The 23,393-nt window shown below is 44.7% G+C and overlaps 1 protein-coding gene across 1 annotated transcript; it reads right to left on the bottom strand.

Annotated features, from left to right (window-relative positions):
• Positions 1-220: 220 nt before the first annotated feature.
• On the bottom strand, positions 221-22,191 carry LOC134559899 (glycerol-3-phosphate acyltransferase 3). The gene is made up of 12 exons (XM_063415234.1): positions 21,936-22,191; positions 12,536-12,608; positions 6,828-7,098; positions 6,285-6,359; positions 5,761-5,850; positions 5,474-5,567; positions 4,959-5,074; positions 3,830-3,885; positions 3,273-3,358; positions 2,739-2,867; positions 2,196-2,275; positions 221-1,358 (listed from the first exon to the last, which is right to left on the bottom strand). Exons 1-12 carry the CDS (start codon positions 22,074-22,076, stop codon positions 1,232-1,234), a joined length of 1,338 nt encoding a protein of 445 aa, XP_063271304.1. The 5' UTR covers positions 22,077-22,191; the 3' UTR covers positions 221-1,231.
• Positions 22,192-23,393: the final 1,202 nt, after the last annotated feature.

The following is a 23,393-nucleotide window of genomic DNA, read 5'->3' as shown; positions in this document are numbered from 1 at the left end:
GGTGGTAGAGGCCCCATCCCTGGAAAACATTTGGGATCACATTGGACAGGGCTCTGAGCACTGTGGTCTAGTTGAAAACGTCCCTGCTCCCTGCAGGATGGTTGGACAGGATGGCCTTTAAAGTCCATTCTAACCCAAATCATTCTCTGATAACACTGTTTTGTACCACAGCTTCAATCAGATTTATAGATTTAAAGAATAGTAGTAATGCCACACAAGACCCATTAGAAATATAGAATTTATTTCTCATTACATTCGGACAGCAATATATTGCAGATTTGGACATGCCATGTCTTGTATCAAAGCTGACTTATGGATCCTATGTTTATAGTTGTGATAGCTATTGCTAGCCCAGGAAACACAAAATTTGTTTCTGGAGTGGCTCTCTTGAGAACTTCAAGCCATGAACAATAATTTTTGCAGATGGGCACTCTAAACAATCCACAAAAATTCATCTGTCATAGCCTGCCTTATCCAACCCTTACTGTACCTTACCTTTACACCTTCAGAGCTCAAGAAAGCAATTTCAACAACAGCAATGGACAGGGAGATTGAGCACTTGGCCCTTATCTTCCCTCAATAAAGGCAATACCATGTTATAAGGCAACCAAATTCCTCATGGTCCATGGTCTGTGCTTTTGGCAGGGCAGCTCCTCTCCCATCCTGTAGGGTCTCTGCAGCCCTTGCTTCCATTCCCTCCTTGCACATCCAGGTGCAAGCTAACAGAGTCAATCTTACAGTTCTGACAATATTCTAAAGCATGTTATTTAAGTCATCTACAACAAAAAGTCTGTGAGCAACAGGAAAAAAAAAGACAAAATTTTGCAATGTTTAAACCTTTAAAGTACCGTGAACAAGAGGTATCTTCACAACCAGTGTCCTGACAGCATCTGTTCAGTGCACTTCCCTTCATCCTTACAAACTCAGAAAAACTGGGGTGGATTTTTCATCTTGTAACTCTGCAGGCATTCAGCTTGGGAATACCAAAGGAGCTGCAGTGCATCATCACTTGAAGATGGAGAGGGGCAGGATAGTGAAAGAACAGGGAGGAACACAGAGACACTGCCCTTGGCAGGCTCTGCACCAGCCACACAGAGAATATGCATACACACAATAAAGGATTTTGTTGTTTTCTTGCTCTATTTTTTGTCAGTTTTTTTGTTTAATTAAAAAACCCCACATTATTCCTGCTAAGGCTGGTTGTGCAAAGTTACTTTTCAAGAACCACCAATCAGTCTGACTCAGTTTCTGCAGACAAGCTTCCTACTGATCCATTTCTCACTAGCATCTTGCTGTAGTTCTTCTGCTGTTCTTCTTTGAAGGTATCTTTGACTTTTGCTCGTTTCAGACCTCCATCCCTGCAACAGACCAAGAGGGAACAGTAAACCATCAGGGCTGTTATGGCTATTGTTATCAAACTATGGATTACATTCAAATTCTATAGTTGATTAAGGTAGGCAATCTAAATTATTATAATTAGTAGTAGAAGTAGTAAAGGCTTTTGTTCAGAACTTCTCTACTATCCAATTTTAAGCACGTTTATTAAAACCTTTACCTTAAGCCACAATGTTTATGCAGTTCAAATTTTGAATTCAGCCCATTAAAGCAGTCTATTCATGTTGATAACAGGCTGTACCTACAATAGAAATCTTTGGCAATCTGGGATGCTACTTCCCCAAACTGTGGAGGGAGGCAATCTTCTGCAACACTATGGTTGTGTCCTGCCTTATATTATTCAGAGCTGGGTCTCATGGTTGAATCTATTTGACCATTCTCTTCATGTGAATTTTGCTCTCAAGTTTGTGTCATATGAAATCATGGCATTATCCTGCTACTTACTGAGGCAGGATGAGAAAGTCAGAGCAGAAAGCCTCCAGACCTGTTTAATTTTTTGTGGTTTATCAGATTTGCTAAGAAACTTCACTTTTGCTACTTAATCTCAACATGAGAACTGTGAATGGAACTACTTCAAAAGCATCAAACCTTTAGATGAAACTCACTGCATGCTACATGCTCCAAAGACTTTATATTTCTTTTACTTTCATATACGTGCACATGGAGTTACTGCATTGTTTTCTCTGGGTGGAATAAAGTGATGTTGAATGTTATCTGTCCCAAAGCTAAGGAGGGAAGCACCTATCAGTCAAATTAACCACAAATAATCCATGAATTCTAACAAGGATGGCATCACTCACCAGGGGAGTTCAGTCAGTCCTCCTTGGCGGGCAATGGCTGACCTCACTCTGTTGGCAAACTGAACAGCATCTTCATCTTCCTTCAAGGGTCATAAATTCAGCATAATCAAAGCAGACAGAAGTCAATTGAAGCAGACTTTCATAACTTTTTTTTATCTGCTGCCTCATCAAATTAGCTCACAACCCATTCCTCACCATGCTAACATCACAATCTGATATTCCCACGTGATAATAAATAATTTTTCCCCTAGGGTGGTGAAATTAGGAGAAAATGTTGCTTCAACAAGATGGAACATTACCATTATTGCTACTGTGAACAGCACTGCATTTACTCCTATCCTTTGCATATTTGATGCACTGCTGATGGTACCAAGCTGCACCAGGAAAAGCCAAGTCCAATCATACATCAGTCAGCACTGACAAAAATCCAGTATAAAACTGATTTGGAGACATGGGGTGGGTAGAGATTTTTGGGGAAAAAAGAGTAAAGGTGCACTTGCAGACACAGCCAAGGTTTTAAATAGCAGTGAGATGCTGGATTACCTTTCTAACCATTGGTGGCAAGTACCACACGTTGCAAACGATGGCCCAGCTGGTCATTATTCGCAGCAGGTAGCTCACGATGTTGTATTTGCTGCTGTTCCAGAAGGCATCTCCAAACTGAGGATCATACTGCAATGGAGCATAAAAAGCAATGGATTGAGCCTTTCCCCAGACCATCACAGCCTCTCAGACCTGGGTTACAGGGCAGAACCAGCAGCAGATGTCATCCATTTGCCTGAACCACCACAAGAATTGAGTCTGCAGTGAGCAGGGTGCTTCCCTTCAGCACTGGGAAGGGCTGGCTGGATTTCTCTTCCAGCTTTCTGGAAGAAGCTGACCCCATTAGGGCCTACAGCCAGGCTCTAGAGGCCAAAGGACTTCACTTTTATTTCAGCCACTCATTCTCCAGGAGCCATCCCCAGCATGCTCCCATTTGCCAGAGCTACTGTGCTTTCAATAGCAGCTGTACTGAGACAGCTCTGACAAAAACCCATCCCCAACTCTGAAATTCAGCAGCCAGCTATTCCCACTCACTTTGATTGCAACAGGATAGATTGTCCCTCCTATTTCAAAGCTCCCCTTCTTGAACATCATCACAGATGTGTTGTTTATGCAGGTGCCTGTCCAGAAGAGAAAGTCATTGCTTCACACAGCCATTTCAGAACAACACAACATCCACATACAGGTCTTACCCACAGAGGGCCTGCAATTGCTGCTCACTGAGTTAAGCATTTCTCCCCTGCTTATTTTTTAGCCTTTGTCTTGTGACTGATTCCCTGAATGAAGCCAGAAGATGTGCAAGACAAACAGCACAATGCTGAGGTTAAATCTGTAGGACAGCAAATTAATAATCTCAGGGCAAAATAAACAATCTTCCCCTTCTTCTGCCTGCAGCTTCTGCCAGGAGAAGAAACATCAGGGACAGTATTGTGTTGTCTCCCTGTATATTCATCTTATATTAAAGATGAAAACCAGGAATGCCCTAACGAAGTTGAAGCCAGAGGTGAAGATAGATTTGAGCAGCAGAAGCCATGAACAGAGAGCAGGGATGACATCCACACTGAATGGAGATAGGTAGTTCAGCTTCTTACCTTCTGGAAATATTAAGATTGGGAGCTTGCTTTTATCTGCCACATGTTCCCTGAGTCTGTGGAAACAGAAGGAAAGCTTAAAAAACAGCTCCTTTCCACTCTTCTTTCCCCAGGCAGATGCATTGAAAATACCTTTATGCATTACAGATGTATAAAACCAAAGCCTTTTACCAGACACTGATTTGTACTTGTTTTTCTTTTCTACATAAACTGAAGCTTTGTGCCAGCCCTTAGAGCCCTGGAGCATTACATTGGGGCAACATCCTTTCCTCCACATAATTTTACTACTGACTGTCAGAGAAGTCAACTATTATATGCCATTAAGCCAGTCCAACTAACTGTGACCAACTCAGCCTTCAAGAAAAAAACCTTATTATTGCAGTGGTCCATGCGGCCTCTGTTACTTAACAGCATATTTTTTAAAAAGCTGAATTCTAAAGGCCTACAGCTCACACTACTTGAATAACACTTGGACAACTTGGCAAAGCTGTCCTACTGTGCAGAGGCAAATAAGCCAGTGAAGAAGTTAACCTGTCAAAATCAACCTAAAAAGTTCTCTACAAATTAGGAAGAATTTTTATCCCTATACTGCAGTATTCACAGGTATGCTTTTGGTGACATCCTGCAGAAAACCACTTTCGTACACAGCTTATATTCTTATAACAAGACATTTCGCCTCTCAAAGGCGAAAAGAAATAAGCTTTTTATTTCTAGGGACTCACAATTTCCAGTGAAACTGAGACAGTTTTTGTCACAGAGAGCCAATTTATCATCAGTATTTCTCTTCAACAGAAAACTGTAGAGTTTAAGTGTCTTTTAAAATACACATCTGAATTCATCAGACATTGGTTATTACGCTGATGGCTTCCCAACTGAGATGCTTTGTGAGTCTGCAATCCAAACCTTCCCAGAACCCTTGGTCTGAAGCATGACACGCTGCACAAACGTTTCAAGCCTTCCCTGGTGACCTGGGGATGTGACATTTTGCCCACAGGGTGCTGCACCAAAGCCCACACAGGCAAGCACACTGAGGTCACTCTGAGAGATGCACTGTGCACCTCGTTCCCAGATCCAGGTCTCTTGGAGAGCCCGATGCCTGTGCAGGGAGGCAGCCCGGCACACACCTCACCTTTTTGTCACTAGATGGCGATCCTTGATCTCGGAGCGCTCGAACCACACGTGAGGACAGGCCTTGACCGTGGCTCGCTGGATGACGCCCATCAGCCCGCCGTGAACCTGGCCCACCTGCGAGCCCGGCGAGGCACGTCAGTACCTGGGACACCTGGAGGGCAGAACCTCCTCCTCTCCACCCTCCAAGAAAACCCAACAAACCCAAACGCTCAGGGAGACTGCAAGCAATGACCATGGAACTGATAAAATGCATTCACTTGGGAGAATCTGAACACTCACATTGGAGCCTATCTCAGGTACTTCAACAGATGGAGAGCCTGGCATTGACACTCCAAGGACAACTTCTCCAGCACATAATATAGACCAGTTTCAACACAATTTACCCTTTTCCCCACTGACCAGTGCTCAAGCAAACACCTCTGCTGTCAAAGTTAAGTACTGAAGCCCACAAGCAATACCCCACGATCTTTCCCTCTCCTGGCCCCTCTGCTGTGGTTATCTTAGGTCTCCTACCATTGCATAGCATCCATCATTTGTCAAAATGATCGCATCTATCGGTGATGTGTGGTTGGCAACACAAATTCCTCCTTTCTGAGGTCTGTTTTCCCTGCAATTACATTTTTTTTTTGTTAGACTGAAAGTGCACTAAGCACCACATTACACACCAAACAGTTCCATGAAGCTGTCAGGTGAGTCAGCCTCTAGTGTGACATCAACCTGCAGCTCAGGAGAGAGCAATCCCCATTTCCAATGAGATGTCACACACACATATAAGCATATACACCCTTTTGCTCACTCACTTATTATGGTAGTGGATAGTACCAGACAGAGCTCTGACGAGGATGCGGGAGCACGTGAGGTGAACCACTTCGCTCAGGTAGTTTTTCAGACTGAAAAAAAAACATGTAGACAGACATGTGATATTCTCCACTCAACACAACTCAGGGCTGAAATTCTCCTGATATTCTGGAGCAGAGGGATGTTCCCACCTCTACCACTCTCTGCAGCAGCTCAGCCAAGATACATCATACCCTTAGCACCATTTAGCTAGGCAAGGTAACCTCTCTTCGGTGAGTGTTTTTCATCCCAACACTACTACCTGCCTTACAATGCCCCATATGAATATCTCATGGCAGCAGGAGGAACCGTCAGAAATCATCAACCTCAGTGCCAGGACTGACAAGAACCCAACCTCGGCCCAAATTCAAAATGCACTACAATAAGGCCCACAAATTCGTGTCAGTAGTCTGTCACAGGTAAAATAATCTTCAACTGTTTGCAGGGATGCAGTTTGGCAGGGCCATCCCTCACACACAGTACCCACCTGCTGTTTGGCAGCTGTCCCACCAGTGTTGTCCCCACAATCATTGATGTAATCCCAATGGCAGCGAGGGTAAAGCTACAGACAAAACAGACATTAAACCTGAGCAAGTGGCTTTGCTCATTGTAATAACACTTTCTGCCTTTAAAATGGAAAGGGATTGTGGAAATTCAATTATTCCTCTGATACTTGACATATGCAGGTCTCTAACTGAGCAGTTCCCTGCCCTATTGCCTAAAGTCATGGTGTAGCAAAGGCAGCAGATCCAGACACTCCTGTGCACACAGTGTCAGGGAGCTTTAGAGCTTACATTTATTTTGCCACATGGACTTAGGGGAAGCATTCACGGAAAAGATGACCACCAGCCCTACTCTACTCTCAACAGTGAATAAGGACATCCCAACATAAAAGTAGCCTTTAAGCAAGTGAATATTTTACATCTGCCAACGCTGCTTTTGGGTTAAAGAAAGCTGAGATGCCATTTACCAAGAAAACACAAATTTCCCCATTCCCAGGCTGACAAAACCCCTCAGCACCAGAGCTCACCGTAGGGGCAGCAGGAAGCAGTACCGCACTATCACCCCAATGACCCACACAACTGTCAGCCTCAGGCTGATGTAATGGAAGTTGACATTAGTCCTTGTGAGCAGATTCCAGGAGAGAAGCTCTTCTGAGGAAAAACGTTGAGTGACTTCATCTTCCACAATGGCCTCAAACCCTTTTCTGCAGAAGTAGAAGATGTGGGAGAATTCGAAGTCTGCTCGATGCAGAAGGGCGATTTCTTTCTCCATAGGTGTTTCATCCCTTTCAATGATACCTTGGGAAGGAAAAAGGGTAACAACCTGAGAAAATAATTCTGTGGTGTAACAGTCACCCTCCAGGCCACTTGTCACTCTGCATTACTCAAGGAGACAAATTTACCATCAGACCTCCTCCTAGGACAGAAAGAGAAGCTGTGCAGTTGAATACAGCACATCCTGCAGGAGGCCACCTCCAGCTCTCCTTCCTCACATGAACATCTTGAGCAGCAGCTGTACCAAGTTCTGCTACCTTCTGAACACCAAGCAAGAAGGCAAACCCTCGCCACCCTTCAGCATGTTTCAACTCAAACTTTATCCAGGATTCTCTTTGGCTTTCAGAAGAAATCAAGTGAGAACTTGGTCTTTGCATTCCCTGCTGTGCTCTGTGTATTTAAGGGCATTTAATCTCCTTGATGGAGGCTTCCCTATTCCCATCTCCTGTCTGACATTCTGGTCCCACAGCCACAAGGCTGCCAAAGCCCCAGATCACAACACTGTGCATGGCCCAGCTCTGAACCAAACACATCTCTCTGCCTTCACAGCACAAATATTTTCTGTAAGTACAGGCAGACCGCACTATTGTTTTATTTTACTTAAAATCAAATAATGAAAAACCCCTCCAAAACACCGTATCAAAGAAAGTTGTGCCTAGAGGAGCCTTGATTTAGTTCAGCACTAACATCTGTTTCAGCTGAACTCTGACTACATAAAACCCGGAGAGTTCAGAACTGCAGGACAAACAAGTATTCCCCTTCCTCCACCCTTTTCATTTTCTCAGCTTATGGTCTGATAAGCACAAATTTCTCATCAGAGCTTCCAAAGGCAAGAACAAATTGTATAAGCTAAACAAAGATCAAGTAGCTGCTTGCTGGTAAGCAAGTCCAGCTCCAGAAACTGATGACCAAAGAAATCTAGAGTAACAGTTAACCAGAACAACCATCCCCTGAGACACTCAGCTTCAATTACAGAGGTCCAAGTTCAGGTTGCCACTCTGTCAGACACCCTCTGATAAATTGCATAATCTCTGTGCTTCCATGCTGAGATAAAAAAAATGGGAAAGGACAGAGCACCCAATTTTGTCACGCTACTAGGAACTTTCCACGCTCATTGAAAGAGAAAGAGAATGCAACACTCGCTTCAGAAAGCTCTTGCTGCAGAAATCCTGCAGTTATGGGTTCATACTAGACAAAGCCTGAGCCTTAGCACAAATCATGAGAACGCAGGTTATTGAGACAGGCCTTTGTAATGTCACAGGATGTGTTTTTGTAGGAAATCTTCCTCCCAGCAGAAAAGCTCTCAATGTATTTCCTGTGCCAATAATTATAACATTTAAATTACAAGTGATATGGAAAATCTTCATATTGCACATACATACATATGGGATAACACAGGAAGCTCTGAGATACAGGTCCCACAAACCACTGAGGTAAACACTAAAGGACAACACTGCAACAAAACCTATTTACACCTTGAGCTTGCAACCTGGCAGCCACAGCTTCCAATTGTACCAGCAGGCCACCTGACTGCATCCTCCTGTCACAAACCTACAGATATAAACCATTAATATGGCACACCCCAAAAGCCACATGCTCTTCAGGATCTAAATTATACAAGCGTACATCACATCAAACATTTACCAAAATGGGCTACGCTTATGTCATACATGAACCCAAATCAGAGCCCTAGTTTTTGATTCAATTTTTCTCGCACTCAGAAAATCTCTAAACTAAAATATCCAGGACTGTAGGTGAGTTAGACTGACCTGTCTGCTCTGTGCTGCTGGAATCAGGCTGTAGGTAAGGAACCAGGGGAATGCTCCAGCACCCATCACATAAGTACACCCCTCTCTCCAGTTCCAGAGCTGGGAATGTTTCTTCTTTATCCAGCCCTTATTCTTCCCCCTTATTCAGCACCACTCAAGCTCCAGCTTCTGAGCTGAATCCTGCCCAGGGTTCAAGCTGGTCACACTGCCAGCAAGCTGAGATAGCAGGGCTGTGATGTCCTGCCTCATAGCCTGTGCTGTCATTGTCACATGAGAGCCCCATGCACCAGCTGTCCTGCAGCCTTGGGACAGCTCCTCCAGGCTCAGACCTCAGCAGCACATGGAGCTGTTATGAACAGAATTACACACACACTGCTCTGGTGATGTACTTAGCCTTCTTGTAATCACAAGTCACATTTAATGACCTTTAATCCTTTGGCCATGAGCACAGCTGAGCTTGCCAAAGGCAGCACTACGCAGGGGTACAGCAAACATTGCTCTCAACCAAAAAAAAAAAAAGCCATAGTCACTGTTTTTCTCAATATAGCAGCACAAGCTCCAAGCTTTCAAGCTCAAATACTCCAGACAACTAATTATACCAGGCTCATATTTGACACTACCTACTTACATAGCAGATCTATCTAGTAGTATCTACTAATTAGCTCCTTGGTAGTATCTACTTATGTATTAATGAGATACTACTAACATCATTTGCATAAGCTTTTCTTTTATTGAATGTGATTTTCCAATCTCTTATTAGCATTTTGGCTTTGCCAGGGAACAGGAAGCCTTGCCCTTAAATCTGCAGTGCTCCCTCCTATCCTGACCACCTCCTAGTACTGGCTGGGTGGTCAGGAAAGACGTCAGAGGTGATCCACACATTCAGCACTTACACATGGATGCATACACACACACAAACATTTACCTTTACCCTGTTCTAATCAACTACTCTGTAATTCATTATCAGCAGGAGTGTCTCCTCCCTCAGTAAATATTGTGCAATGCAATTGGGCCTCTCTATCTGCTCATGTTCTGTCACCTCAGGGGACACCAACTTACATAATGCACTGTTAGACCTACACCTGCCCTGGCCCTCCAGTACTTTATTCCACAGCCAGGAACTCCTCATCACAAGTCAGTCACTACTAGCCTTAAAAAATTCCCAAGAGCAGGATATGGAGCACAGCTTGGCACTGCATTTCTCCCCATATTTTCTCAAATAAGGAACGGTTAAAACTCCAGCTTCTGGCAGAAAGAGCTACCTCCAGCAGGGAAAAGTTTTAAATTTTTATTTCAGATATACAAAGGACATTAAAAAGGGCTTCAGGCTACCATTGTGATTGTGTATTCCCATCCAACTGGATGAACGTAGCCTGCATGCAATCATCTGTATTAATTACCTCAGGCCATTTTTACTATCTCTAATGGTCCTGCAGAGAGTGGAGTACACTCAGCTTAGTGCAGGTTCTGAAACCACAGCACATATTAACACTGCACACCCCTCAGCTGCACACAGGAGAAATAGCTACTTGTAGATTTATTTTTTTTTAAAGATAGTTCAAAGAACAATCTACTAGCCAGGACCTCTCTCCTTTGAGGTCTCTTTACTAGAGAAGAAATAACTCAGTGTAAGAATGATCAGATGTCGAGGAGGATGACAGCTCTCACTGTGCAGCTAAAGCAGCACAGGAGGGTCTCTTGCCCTCTCACTGGCCCATGATGTGATGGGGCACCTTCAGCCTTACAGGAAGAAAACGGGATTTTTCCTGCACCACTGACAACCTGGGAAGCAGACAACACGGCACTGACAATTAGCTGAAAGCACTGCTAACCTCACCTTTCCCCCTTTCCTCCCAAAAACCCCACAACTCTCAGGACACTGCTGAATGACAGGATGTACTATTCCTCAGCAATTAAGTCAGCAATTAAGCACGACAAGTTTTAACCTGTTTTCAGAGCTGCTGTGCAGTGCCTCCAGTTTATCACCACAGATGTTGACAGCTGTACCTGCTGCATGGAAGCCAGTTCCACACCTGGCCTGCAGACAGTGCCAGCCCAGTGTTTGCAGTATTTATTGATAAGGATATATCCCTTTGGAGCTGATAAACACAGAGCAGGCTCAGCTGTTCAGTCCCCACTGCTGGATCATGTTCACATGAGCCAATCCACAGGCTCAGGTAACAACTGGCCTGTCTGCTAAGTGGCAGCTGTGCAGCCTAAGGGGGAGCACACAAACTGCTCACACTGCTGCCAAAAGCTGTCAAAACACAGCAATTGAATGACAAAACTGAAGCATTCGGGAACCAGGAGGAAACAAGAGCTCGCTGCAATGCCTTGTTCAGCCTTCTTCTGTCTCCTGAGCAAACTTCTCTCATGGCTCCAAAGTCTTAAAGCCAACTCTGACCTACTACAGTTTACCACAACTCACACACAGTATGGGTTAAGATGAAGTTAAAGAACTAATTTCAAAACCAGGCTAAAGGAAGAAAGATGAAGCAACTTCTCAGCTGTCTTTCTACAGACAGTGAGTGTAAGAAGTTTGGCAAACACTGATATTAACTCCAGAGGGTAAAAGGTCAATAGCAGCAGACTGAAAAAAAAGACAAGTAGCCCACCACACCATTTCAACTTTCAGTCCTACCACAGAAAAAACACTGAGCTTGGGAAAGAAAAGTGCTGTCCAACAAACACTTAGATCTCTTCAGAGATTATTTAAGTGCACTCCAATGCAGTTAGGACTGAGATAGCTGGCCAGCAACCCTGCAAGTATCAGAGTAAAGATAAATTTCAAGATGAAAATTAACCTCATATTTAAACACGAAACTGATTTCCATCAACTGAGAACCACCTCCATCTTAAGTTCCACTTTGTTTTGTTAAATTTCATGTTGCTTCATACCCTTCATTTCCTCATCCCCTGATTTTTCAACAACTCAGTACAAGACAGTAAAAGCAGCATTTTATTCTGCAGGAACTGTTTGCTAGCCAGTAGCATTGCAAAACTATTAGATATATAAATGTGCTGGTTTTCAGTTGGGTAGGGTGAAATTTATTCAGAGCGGCTGGTATGGGGCTGTGTTTTGTATTTTGTGTTTTGTATTTGTGCTGAACACACAGTAGATAATACAGAGACTTTTTTTATTGCTGAGCAAGATTTACAGAGCCGGGGGCTTTCCTGTTTTTCATACAGCCACGCTGGTGAGGAAGCTGGGGGTGCTTGGGAGAGTGGGAGGAGACACAGCCTGGAGAGGCAACCCAAAGTGACCAAAGGGATCTTCCAGACCACATGGCATCATGCTCAGGATATAAAGTGTGAGGAAGAAGAAGGAAAGAGGACATCTGGAGTGATGTATTTGTCTTCCCAAGTCACTGTTACCCATGATGGGGCCCTGCTCTCCTGCCTGCCCACGGAAAGCAGGGAATTCATTCCTTGTTTTGCTTTGTTTGTGTGTGTGACTTTTGCTTTCCCTGTTAAACTGTCTTTATTTCATCCCAAGGCTTTTACCCTTGGGATTCTCTCCCTGATTCTGCTGGGGCAGAGTGTGAGCAGCTGCCTGAGGATAAACCATGACTTTCAGTGAGCATGTAACACCCCTCCTTGTGCACACATCTGACTGCTTCACTGGAGCAGCCCTGAGTACTCCACTGTCCCAACATGAGTCCCATCCCTGTGGCTTTACCCCAGGCTCTCACCATTGGCCGTAGGAGTCCGTGGCATCTGTGGCTGTGGCTTTTTGGCACCTTTCTGTAACCGGATGGTGGCCCACTGTTGGACAGAAAGAAAACATTCATTTCACAAATGCAGCATTTGCTCAAGGGAAAAAAAAAATCACCAAAAATACCAACAGTTAGTCAAAGACACGTTGTGATTTTCAAAGAATATCTTTGAGTGGTAATCATCATTCATCTTCCTCAGATGTGTCCACACACCCAAACCCATACAAAGTTCTTATGAAGAAACTCTGAGTAATTAATAATAATTAAAAAAACCAAACCAAAACAACACTCAGTGCTAGTCACCACTTCCCAACTCTGTATTCAGTCTTCAGGCTTTCTTGACCTCCATCTGACTGAATTCCAGAGAGCTTTTATACAAGCTTCATTTTTACTGAGTTAACAATTATAATCCTTTTTCCACCCCAAAGTCTGTGATGTCAGAGTAGCCCTTCTGGCCTGAATCCTTCCTTTCCCCACACAGCAGCTCTGTCAAGGGATGGAAAGCTCAGTCAAAAAAGGCTGATTTGGTGGTTCCCCATTACCCACATCAATTCCTCCTCCACAGAAATCCTTTCTACTACTTCTAGGAGCACTGTTATAATGAGCATTTTCAACACAGACAGGTGACCTGGCAGGAACGAGCTCATATCAGGATATTATCCTGTTCAAATCATAATAGCTTAATCAGTATCAAAGGCATATTTTTAATAGCATACAGATGATGCTTGGTCTGCACAGGAAGGACCCAGTCCCATGTTAAACCATTTTCCCCCTTTCCCCTCCAAACAAGGACAGATGGAGATGCAGTTCCCTTTGAAAGCTCAGCATCCTGACTCATGGCATAATCTCACCAAACAACCTCCCAGTATGAGCCAGAACTGCTCACTGTATGGGGTTTTGCTGAATCACAACCTACCCTGCCAATAAAGTCACTCATTTTCTCAGTTCTGCTGCTGCTAAGGAAATAGCTCTTCCAGGAATTAATTTTAACTGTAGCAGGAACTCAGTTCTTTCTGTAGTACTCAAGTACTTTCAGGAACTTTCTGGCTACACACCATTCTTAGCAGTATTGTGATAATAAAAGTTCTGGGAAACACCAAACCAACACACTGTTCAAGGAAGAACCTATTCACAGCACTGTCCTTTTACATTTTGTCTATGGACTGGATTTGGGGGTGCAGAGGGACCAGCAAATACATTTACACAATCATTTCTGACCAGACTTGAACCACTGCATTCAACAAATTAAAATCCCCACAAACAGTTAATTCACTTATCACTCAGAAGAACAAGAGCATATTTGGCTAATGGTCTCAGCCATACACACCAGCAGAAAAAATAAGTTTTCATCTTTCAAGTCCTCTCAAAGGCATAATCAAAACCTGGAAGAACACTTTGTTTGGTGCTCAGAAAGAGAATGCAACACTCCCTTCAGAAAGCTCTGGCTGCAGAAATCCTGCAGTTATGGGTTCATGCTAGAGTGTGTCAAAGCCTGAGCCTCAGCAGAGATCATGAGGACACAGGTTATTGAGACAGGCCTTTGTAATGCCCAAAAGCTTGCAACACCCCTCTGTACTGCAGTATCTTTTGACATTATGCTATGCAAAGCAGGCAGTGCAATCTTCCCAAAGCAGAGAAACTGCAGGGTCATGTAACTCGAGTCATTTTCTACTGCTCAGACACATTTATCAACCCTATTCAGAAAAACACATTCCTTCTTCCTCTTCCTAAGTGGTCTGACCTTTGCTCCTGTAATAAAATGCCAATCACTCGCTTTGTGATTTTTGGAAATTTAATAAAAATAAAAATGGTTATATAAAAAATTAGTAATACACATACAAAAATAAAAGTTAAACAATTTAGAGTAGGGCAATTTATGAGACAATAACAGCAAAGAAGGTAGCCCGGGACTACGGTCCCCCCTCCCTTCCAGACAAAGGCTAGGAAGGAGAAGGGCCCAGAACAAAGAGAAGTTTTCCTTTTTAAGCCTTCGGTTTATGACTATTCATATCTTACGTAAAACAAGTAATTTTCAGCCTTTTCTTGTCACAAAAGCTTTCTGTTATTAAAAAAAACGCATGCGAGTATACGTCCTTGAGAAAGTTAGGTTCTGTGGATAAGAGGCCATAAATTCTTCTTCACTAGAAGGTTTAGGGGCCTCTGTGAATGTTATCTCTGTGCTGAGGAATTTTTCTTCTTGAGCAAAAAAATATCACACACATACACAGCTTCTACTGTACTACAACTTATTGTTAATTACAAAACTACATTCACTATATTATTCAAATGTTAATACAGCATAACTTTTCTACCTAGCATATTACATATAGTAAATATCTGCGTAGAGCCACACAATATGACTTTTTCACACTCCTCAGGTCCATCCAACTGCGGAAAGGTGCAGCAGCCCACCTGGGGGATGGGGGAACAGTGGCAAGGGGAAAGCCTGGAGAGGACAATTCCCTTTGCCTTCCCAGGAGATGGAAGCAGTGCCACGAGCCTGTCACCAGCGTGGCATTGTGTACAAAGGTTGCACAGAGCGTTCCAGGGGACAGCTGGCTTGTGCTCCACAAGTGGCTGAGGCAGTTTTACATTTCATGCCAGGTCTCTCAGGGGATTTAAGCACACTTCATAAAATAGGCGATGATGAGACCGGCTCTCCCTCTTGGTCAGGAGCATTTGGGCTTTCCTAAGGATCCTCATCTACCAGATGACACGGCAAACAAGTTTTAAGTTCTCTGTCAGCTCTCTTCTTACCTCAACCCATCATATTTCCACATGTTCCAGCAACCAAGGACCAAAAATGAGAACTTTTTACTTAACATATAATTCCTTCATGTATTCTCAGGCACCTGAATTAAAGGTGCTACCATCAAAGCCAGAAGCTCAACTTTGATCGAGGGAAAAGCTTGTTTATATCCAGGCTGGGAAACAAAAGAGACACCACCCACAGTAATGTGAGTAATTCCTCTTCCTTCCTGCTACTCAGGGATGTGTGCTATCCATGGCTGCCTCAGCTGGTTCCTATGCTGAAGGACAACATTTTGCTACAAAGAGCTACCAAAATGTGAGCTGATCCACCCCACAGAGGAGAAAATATCTTTGTGTATTAGAGATCAAAGCATGAAACAGTTATAAGCCATAGACTCTCTTCTACTCAGGAAATGTGTAAAAAGCAGACTAGGAAGTATTTTGGATCTCTCAGTAGCACTGGCACAAATCTAAGTGGCTTCTCCCAGCTGGTGCTGAGCTGGCAGTCCCAAAGACCTTGGTGCACACCTGTGTTTTTAGCAGGGACTCTTGAAGCAGCTTTGGGGAATAAATATAAAACACCAGGCTCCTGAACAGATTAAGAACTGTTCTACAGTGGGGCTACCCACTGGACTGAAAATGTAAAGTTAGAAAACAGCACGATCCCAGAAGCACAAACATTACCACAAGTCTGATTTTGAAACTTTAGTATCCTAACTGCTGACAAAAAAGTAGTTTGGATGCTTTAATTACACAATGCAGAATCTGATTTACTTTACTAGGCAAAGAAAACATCAACTTTACCCTGAAAAGTTCTCCCTCCTTATCCTCTTAGAAAAGGCCTCTGATTTATCAGCACCTTAAAAAAAATCCGAAGTGGCCAAAAGATCAGTTTTACTTATGCATCATTTAAGCCACTGGCACACATAGAGGACATACACAGTACTTGAGGTAGTTGTTTATTTGGCAACTGTCTTATCTGGAGTCAGAAAGGGCTTTTGATATCTCTTATAAATGTGTGATTTTTGCCTCTGAGGTCTGACTACCTCCAAAGCCAAGCCTGATGTGTTATTTCATGAAAGCACCTCTAGACATTCTTTGCTGAGATCAAAAGACAAATCATTAGGAACGCCTCAGAGCATTGCCCTGTTCCCTAGGAAATGGGGTTTAGCCTTTCACCTTATTTACCACCTTTATGTCACCTCTGACTCAACAATGTTTGATTTTTCAGAAGAGAGAGATGACTGAAATCTGCAACCCCGTGGAGACAGACCACTGGTGTTCCTCTTTTAAAGGCAGTGCCGGGTCAGAGACAGAAGTTTATGTTCTAGTTTAGGTGAGCACTCCTTGGGATGTCTCCAAACCTCAATAACAACAGAAAGATTGCAGAGCACATCCCACAAAATGCCACCTTGTTTAACACAGCAAAATCTGCATGCCAGTTATTGGGTTGTTTTGTGTGAGGCAAGAACACCACCACCACCAAGAGGAGAAATCATTTCCGAGTCAGGGCAAAAGAGCCTCTCTCATCTCCCATGCACTTCTCCCTTGGAGCCTCCAAGGAGTTTCCCAAATTCCTCTGCACAAAGGAATTGCATAGCCAGTCCTTCCTGGTGGACAGGTATCCAATGAGCAATTAAGAGTCTGGCTTTATGGGATAACACCAATGGCATCAGCAAATGGAATGCCAAGCATTCTTTTACAGCAGCTTCACCAAGTCTTACTTCAAGGCATGCTCTGAATACAGCTGCTGTTATTTTTATAACAGCATTTGCTTATTAACAGTGTTCACATGCTGTAAAATTGAGCTGTTGATCTGGAATATGGTGCATTAATTACTGATGCAAGCACAGCAGAGGGCAAGCCCCAGCTCTGCCAAACTTACTGATGTGCAAGGACTCTTGATTTTTAAATCTGTGCTAAACATACATAAAGGCCTTCAGAGGACTGGGGTCTATGTTAATACAGGCTGGGGATTTACTTCCAAGCATCTGCACAAAAATTGCTAAAATACTATTCCAAAAGTCAGTGTGAGCCCTGTAAACAAGGGTGCATCATTCACATCAGGCACGTCTCCAAGACACGCTTCTCATTTTACCATCTGAGCTGGCAGCTCTCAGAGCTCTGGATTCTCCTCTGCCCAGCAGTCCTTGAAGGACACCAATTACACAGACAGAGGCCCTCATTGACTCTGTGCAATGACATTAGTCAGCAAAGCTTGCTGCCGAGGCCACTGAGTTACACAAGCAGCAGTCAAAGCCCACAATGATTCATCTATTTATCAACTCCTCTCCTCCATTCCCCACCCTCATACCCGGCACCACTCACAATCCTGCTGGTGACTCATGGGGAGAAGATGCAGCCTGGCATACCTAGGACAAGAGTCCATCCCTGTTTCCTGCACAGCCACGGTCTCCAGACTGACCAGAGGCACTGACAGGTCCTTTTTCCCCTCACTTCTAGGTCCATTCATATTGCCAAGGTCATTTGCAACACAAGGAACCTGGGCTTAACCTCCAGCTACAGAATAATCTTGTCTAGCAAAAATACATTCCCTACAGGCAGCAGGGATCAGAAATTGCTTCTGTTACAAGGGGCTGCTGTTAGCATCCCCCCATGGATAAATTACAGGACATAAAAACCACCTACAAGTGCAGCATCTGCTGTGCATTACAGCCAGCAAAACCAGCCACACAAGGAGCCCTCTCTGCTCACTGCAAGCCCCCACAAAAAGCCTCGAGAGATTGGGAAGGGGAGTGCACTGTCATCAACAAACCATTAGTTCAGAAATAGACAATAATGTGATGTTAGTTAATAGCCAGGTTGTTGTTTCTTGACTCAAATGTGACCTGAAGACCTCACTTCCCTCAGGCTTTCTTGTTTCTTAATATTTCACAAGTATTATGCGCTGCACAGTTTAAAAAACACAAGAAATTTTTTTTCCCATTAGAAAGGGCAAGCAGGGCAGTCTGCACAAAGTGTTGCTGACAACTTTACTGCCACAGCAGCAAGACACACCCCAAAAAAAACCCCAGCAGGCTGGAAAAAAAAACCCCAGCAGGCTGGAAAAAAAAACCCCAAAGTATTTAACAAGGTGAGCTGCAATCCATCAAGCAGAAATTATCACTTTGGGGGTTCATTTTACTGCCAAATATACAGACACACAGTCCAAACCAGTCCTCCAGATTTTCTACACTCTGATGGAAATAGAGAAACTGATCCTCTGTCACAGTGGCTGCTCTATGGGTCTCAATGAAAGACAAAATGAAAGGCTGGATCCTCCAGTGGCAAGACAGCTCCAATGTTTGCAGGGGCCTCGACAGCCCCAAATCATATTAAAGAGCTCACAAGAGGCAATGGATTAAGACAGAGCAAAAACGAGACCAAGAGGTAAAGATGCATTAAATTTAAAATTGGAATCTATCTGTTGATGTTGAAAAACAAACAGGCAGCAATGCAAGAGACAGTCCCCAGAACTTCAGCAATAGGGAATATTTCTGTGGCAAGTGACTCCACAACATCAGGACAGCTCTTTGTAAGGGCAAACAGCTGCTGGAGGTGTTTCTGCAGCAGTACTCCTACATTTTAAGAACCCATACTAAGTGCTAGAAATCCTTCTATTAATGTTGGAAGGAAAGCTACAGGCAAAAACTGGCAGTCTCCTAAAAGTTTGCTGAGTTTGGTAAGGTAATTCAGAAGCAAGGTAATGCACTTTCAGGAATACCCACATGATGTTGGTATTTCAAACAGCAAGTGCTCTGCCTGCTCCACTTCTTCAGCACAACTTTCTACACATTTTCCCTTATCACGTAGGAAAAATATATCCATATGAAGCTGGTAATCCCTAGTGCAGTCCTTAAGGGTCAAATGCAACCCAACAGAAGCACATCCTCATCTGTACACGCTGCGTTTTGCTTGGCAGCATGTGCTTGCTGAGGCAGCTGAGCAGAGAGAAAAATCTATTGTGTACCAACTGATGTCCCTTGTCAGAAATGTCAGATGGTCAAAGTACAAAAACACTTTGTTCCTAAAAGGAGCTTTCCCCTCCCTTTTCTTGGATCATGCTTGCAGAACTGGGAACAAGATTCTGCCCTTCTGAAACAAGCAGAAAAGGATTTTTTTTTAATTGGTAGGAAAAAATTCAAGCACAAGCCTCCCCATCATCTTCAAATTGCTCCATCCCACAGCCCACACAGCAACTGAACACCAGAGACTCATTCTTAGATGCCTTGTTTTATCTGATATGATGTAAAGAGGCATCACAGCAAACTGTAGAACTGTCCCTGAACTATGGACAGACTTGGACCCTCAAAATGGATCGACTCCAACAAAGCAGAGGTTGTAACCTGACAACACAGGCTGTGTAGGAAACAAACCTGAGTGAACTCGTGTCCTTCCACTGTGCCAAGACCCGGGATATAAACAGGGAAAGCCAGGGAGCAACTGGGTGTCACAAACAGCCACCACTGTGCAGACAGTTCCTGTGATCTGGCCCATCAAAGAGGCAACAAAAGCATCCTGACTGGAGGTGCTTTTTTTTTTTGCTCTGCAGGTGTAAGAGCAAAGAGGGGAAAAGGCCTGGGGAGATGCAGGGCTGGGAAAAGGAAGAGGAAGCTTAAGGAAGATATAAAGTTAACACTCTGCTGGAAAAGGCCTCAGCCATCAGAGACTGCAGCATCCTGTGACTTCACAGAGCCAAAAAACTCCTCTCAGGAGAAAACGTGCACACTCAATTCAACGTGCCAGGCAGTCTCAGACAGCCAGCTAGCAGCACATTTCACTGTTAACCCAATAGTTATTAACAACTATCCCTTATAAAAAGAAACACACCTTTCCAAATTATTTAATGTCCTACTTTTTAAAAGTTTCATATGCAAGGATACAGTACTTTTCCCAATATTACTCTGATTAATATCCACAGTTTAGATATTACACTTCAGGTGCTCTTGCAGGAACTGCTTGGACCTGGCTGCAAACAATCAGCCTGTTGGGCTTCTAACCAAGACAGAAGAGCCAAGGAAAAGGAGACATCCCACAGAAAACCACTTCCATTCAGGGATTATCCTAATGCAAATATTCTAAAGACAAAGAATTCACAGGCAAAGCAAGGCCAAATTGAGATAAGCAGAATACCTGGGTGGATTGAGCTTCTTCACTCTCCCACAGCAAGTCCAACTCAGCTGACTCTTCTCAGAATGCTTTCCAATTTTTCACTGCCTTTTCTTTAATATATACATTATTTTAGATCATATCTATGTCCTATATAATTATGTATTAATATATTTTAATATATTGAGCAGCATGCAACTCCAGAAACTATTTAATGCAAAAAATAATGATAACTTGCAAGATAAGTCATTATTTCCTCCCTCAGGCAACAGGAGAGCTCTCACAATTAACCACTGTCAATATGCCATCAGATACTTCTCCATAATTTTGCCCAAAACATTTTGAGTCACCTCTTGTTGCAACATTTGATGACACCAAAAAAATAATGATTAATGATCTAGGAATAAAGAATGCAAATTGTGGTTATTCACAGGTGAAGGCAAGTTATCCAAACAAGACTATCTCACTGGGCCATCTGGATTGCTCCCTCAGGCCAGGGTGATCTTTACCTCCTCAGCTTCTGCTATTCAAATCCTTTTTTCCACTAACAATTGCATCTTCTCTCCCCAAGTTATCCTGATATTATTCACAGTCCCAGAAAGTACTTGGAGCAGATTCATTCTCACCCAAAAGCCTTGAAACATTTTGCCTTAAGATGCATTCAACAAATGCTGATTTAATAGGTGGGATTTTTTTTTTAGCCAGGCACTGAAGTACAAGAACAAGGCTTGCCTGAAAACCTCGAAGAACATGATGAAATTAAACAAAATCTACTTTCCACAGTCACATACTGATGTATATTGCATGGCCACTGCCTGTGCTGTGAGTCATTTCACTTTTCCTCCTTACAGCTGTTTCCTTGGTTTGGGTGCCCCTCCTCCTTGGAAAATGAGTAGGAAATATTTAAATCTGACCGGTGTTAATTTAACAACACTCTTCCTCACCACTACCATGAGGTTCAGAGGGAGCGTTTCCACACGCGTATTAAATAAGCCCCATGCAGAAAGCAGAAATTGGCTATCCCTGAGAATTTAGGGGCAGATGGCAACTGAGGCGCTGCACAGGCTCGGCTGGATGCGATTCGGCGTCTCTGAGCATCAGCACTGCCGGCACCAGAGCTTCCCACCCTCCCCGGGCACGGCCCGCAGCCCTTCCCCGGGTGGAGCTCAGCCCCACCGAGCAGCCACGGCCTCGCCCAGGCCATGGTACAGCCTCAGGTAACGAGGTTTAGTCCGCTCTGCTGCGGGGTCAAGGGAGAGCACTCCAGAGCCTGCACAGCCACGAAATTAACACCGATCCCCCGTTTTGCCTGAGGGTTTTAACCCCGAAGCGGCGGCCGGGCGGAGCTGGTGGCAGGCAGGACGTGACCCGAGCGCTCTCACCCACAGGAGGAGCCGGAGCGGACAGAGCTGCTCGGGGACACCCATCCCCACAGAGCCCCCGGCCCGAGGGAGCCGTGCCCGGCCCCGCAGGGAACACGGCGACACCTCCCTTTCCCCTCAGAGCTCCCGCCTACCTCCAGCGTCTTCACCAGCACCCACATATAGGCCTCGGAGATGCCCAGCGAGATGCCCAGCGCCGAGGGCAGCACGATGAGCCCGAACACCACCGCCACCCACACGGCGCCCACCTGCCCCACGGCCCACACGACCTCCATGGTGGGCAGGGCAGGGCCGGGCGGCAGCGCGGGCAGCGGGCGGCAGCGGGCAGCGGGCGGCGCCGCCTCCCGCCGGCCCTAAAGGCCCGCGGCCGCCCCGGCCCGCCCCGCTCCGCCCCGGCCCGCCCCGCACGGACCCTGCGCCCGGCCCGAGGAGGGCTGGGCCGCTGCGGCTTCGGATGTGCCTCGGGAGAGGAGGCCCGCGGGGCGGGAAGCAGCTCAAAGAGGGTTAGCGGGCACGGAAGGCTCCCGGGGTAGCGAGAGAACGGCTCCGGTGGCGCTGCCGCGGCCAGCCGGGAGCCTCGGGGCGGCAGCCGGGGCTGGAGCGCCGTAGGGAGCCCGAAACGAGCAGCTCCGGGAGAAATAGTGGAAAGGACAAGTGGGGAAAGCTGCTGGTGAATGTCAAAGAGGACAAGGATAGCTAAAGAAAAGGGGCAAGGTCTGCTGGCCCGCCTGTGCTTTCTCGTGATTTGGGCAGGGGAGAGGGGTTCGCTGAGGGTCCAGCCCCAGCTCGGCATCAGGGCCACTCCAAGAGAAAGGAAACTTTGTGGTAAATGGTCACAGGAGGGTTTGCACAGCGGTCCTACAGCACTTGGCGTGACACAATCCATTCCGAGAAAGCCGTGTTAGCAGAAAAGGGCTGAGGAGGAATGGCAGCCTTGAGAAAGCATCCCGGGGAAAGGTAGTATCATCTTCTGAGAAAAACCAGTCAGCTTGTTTTCTGTATGCATCTTTCATAACTGTTACACAGAAATGGGCTGTTTGCTGTGCCTCTCCAGATCTGAGATCAGAAATATATCTGAGAGCCAAGTGCTTAGGAAAATGAAAAACCTGAATTGGAGTCCAAGGCCTAAAGAACTATTTCCAGGAGAGTCGTGTGGACAAGGGCGTTGCTTTCTGGCTCCTATTTTTGGCTCGGGTGTCTCTCCTCCGACTCTGCCTCATCTGGTTAAATAATTTCTCTAAGGCAGAAGCAGGATGATCCCTGATGAAGCCTCTAGACACAACAACCACGACTGTCCAGCCAGATCTGACATTGCCAAACACTTCAACATCTTCATTCTCCCAAGTGTTTAGTTATGATCATGCCCAAAAGGCCCAGTTAGGATCAAGGCCATACCCTGTCAGTGCCATACACATGGCAATAAAGAGTTCTTATTATCTGCGCTACAGATATTCTTAAATATTTTAATTTAAATTTTAAATATTTTTAAAGTGGTTTTTAAATATTACAAAGATGTGTGGATCCAAGTCAATTAAAAGTGCCCAAAGCCTCAAACAGAAACAAATCAGAAGAACATTACCTTCCAGATTGGC

The sequence above is a fragment of the Prinia subflava genome, chromosome 18, assembly GCF_021018805.1.
Source record: "Prinia subflava isolate CZ2003 ecotype Zambia chromosome 18, Cam_Psub_1.2, whole genome shotgun sequence".
In the NCBI taxonomy this organism is placed as follows: Eukaryota; Metazoa; Chordata; class Aves; order Passeriformes; family Cisticolidae; genus Prinia; species Prinia subflava.
Note: the sequence above shows the minus strand (reverse complement) of the source record. Positions and strands in the feature narration are given on the sequence as shown.

What these genes read in the sequence shown, in the direction of transcription:
- LOC134559899 (XM_063415234.1), bottom strand. Translation starts at nt 22,076, where the DNA reads ATGGAGGTCGTGTGGGCCGTGGGGCAGGTGGGCGCCGTGTGGGTGGCG. An exon ending in TGCTGGTGAAGACGCTGGAG is followed by an intron (nt 12,609 to 21,935) that starts GTAGGCGGGAGC and finishes TCTGTCCAACAG; the next exon opens with TGGGCCACCATCCGGTTACA. An exon ending in TGCTTCCTGCTGCCCCTACG is followed by an intron (nt 6,360 to 6,827) that starts GTGAGCTCTGGT and finishes TTTTGTCTGTAG; the next exon opens with CTTTACCCTCGCTGCCATTG.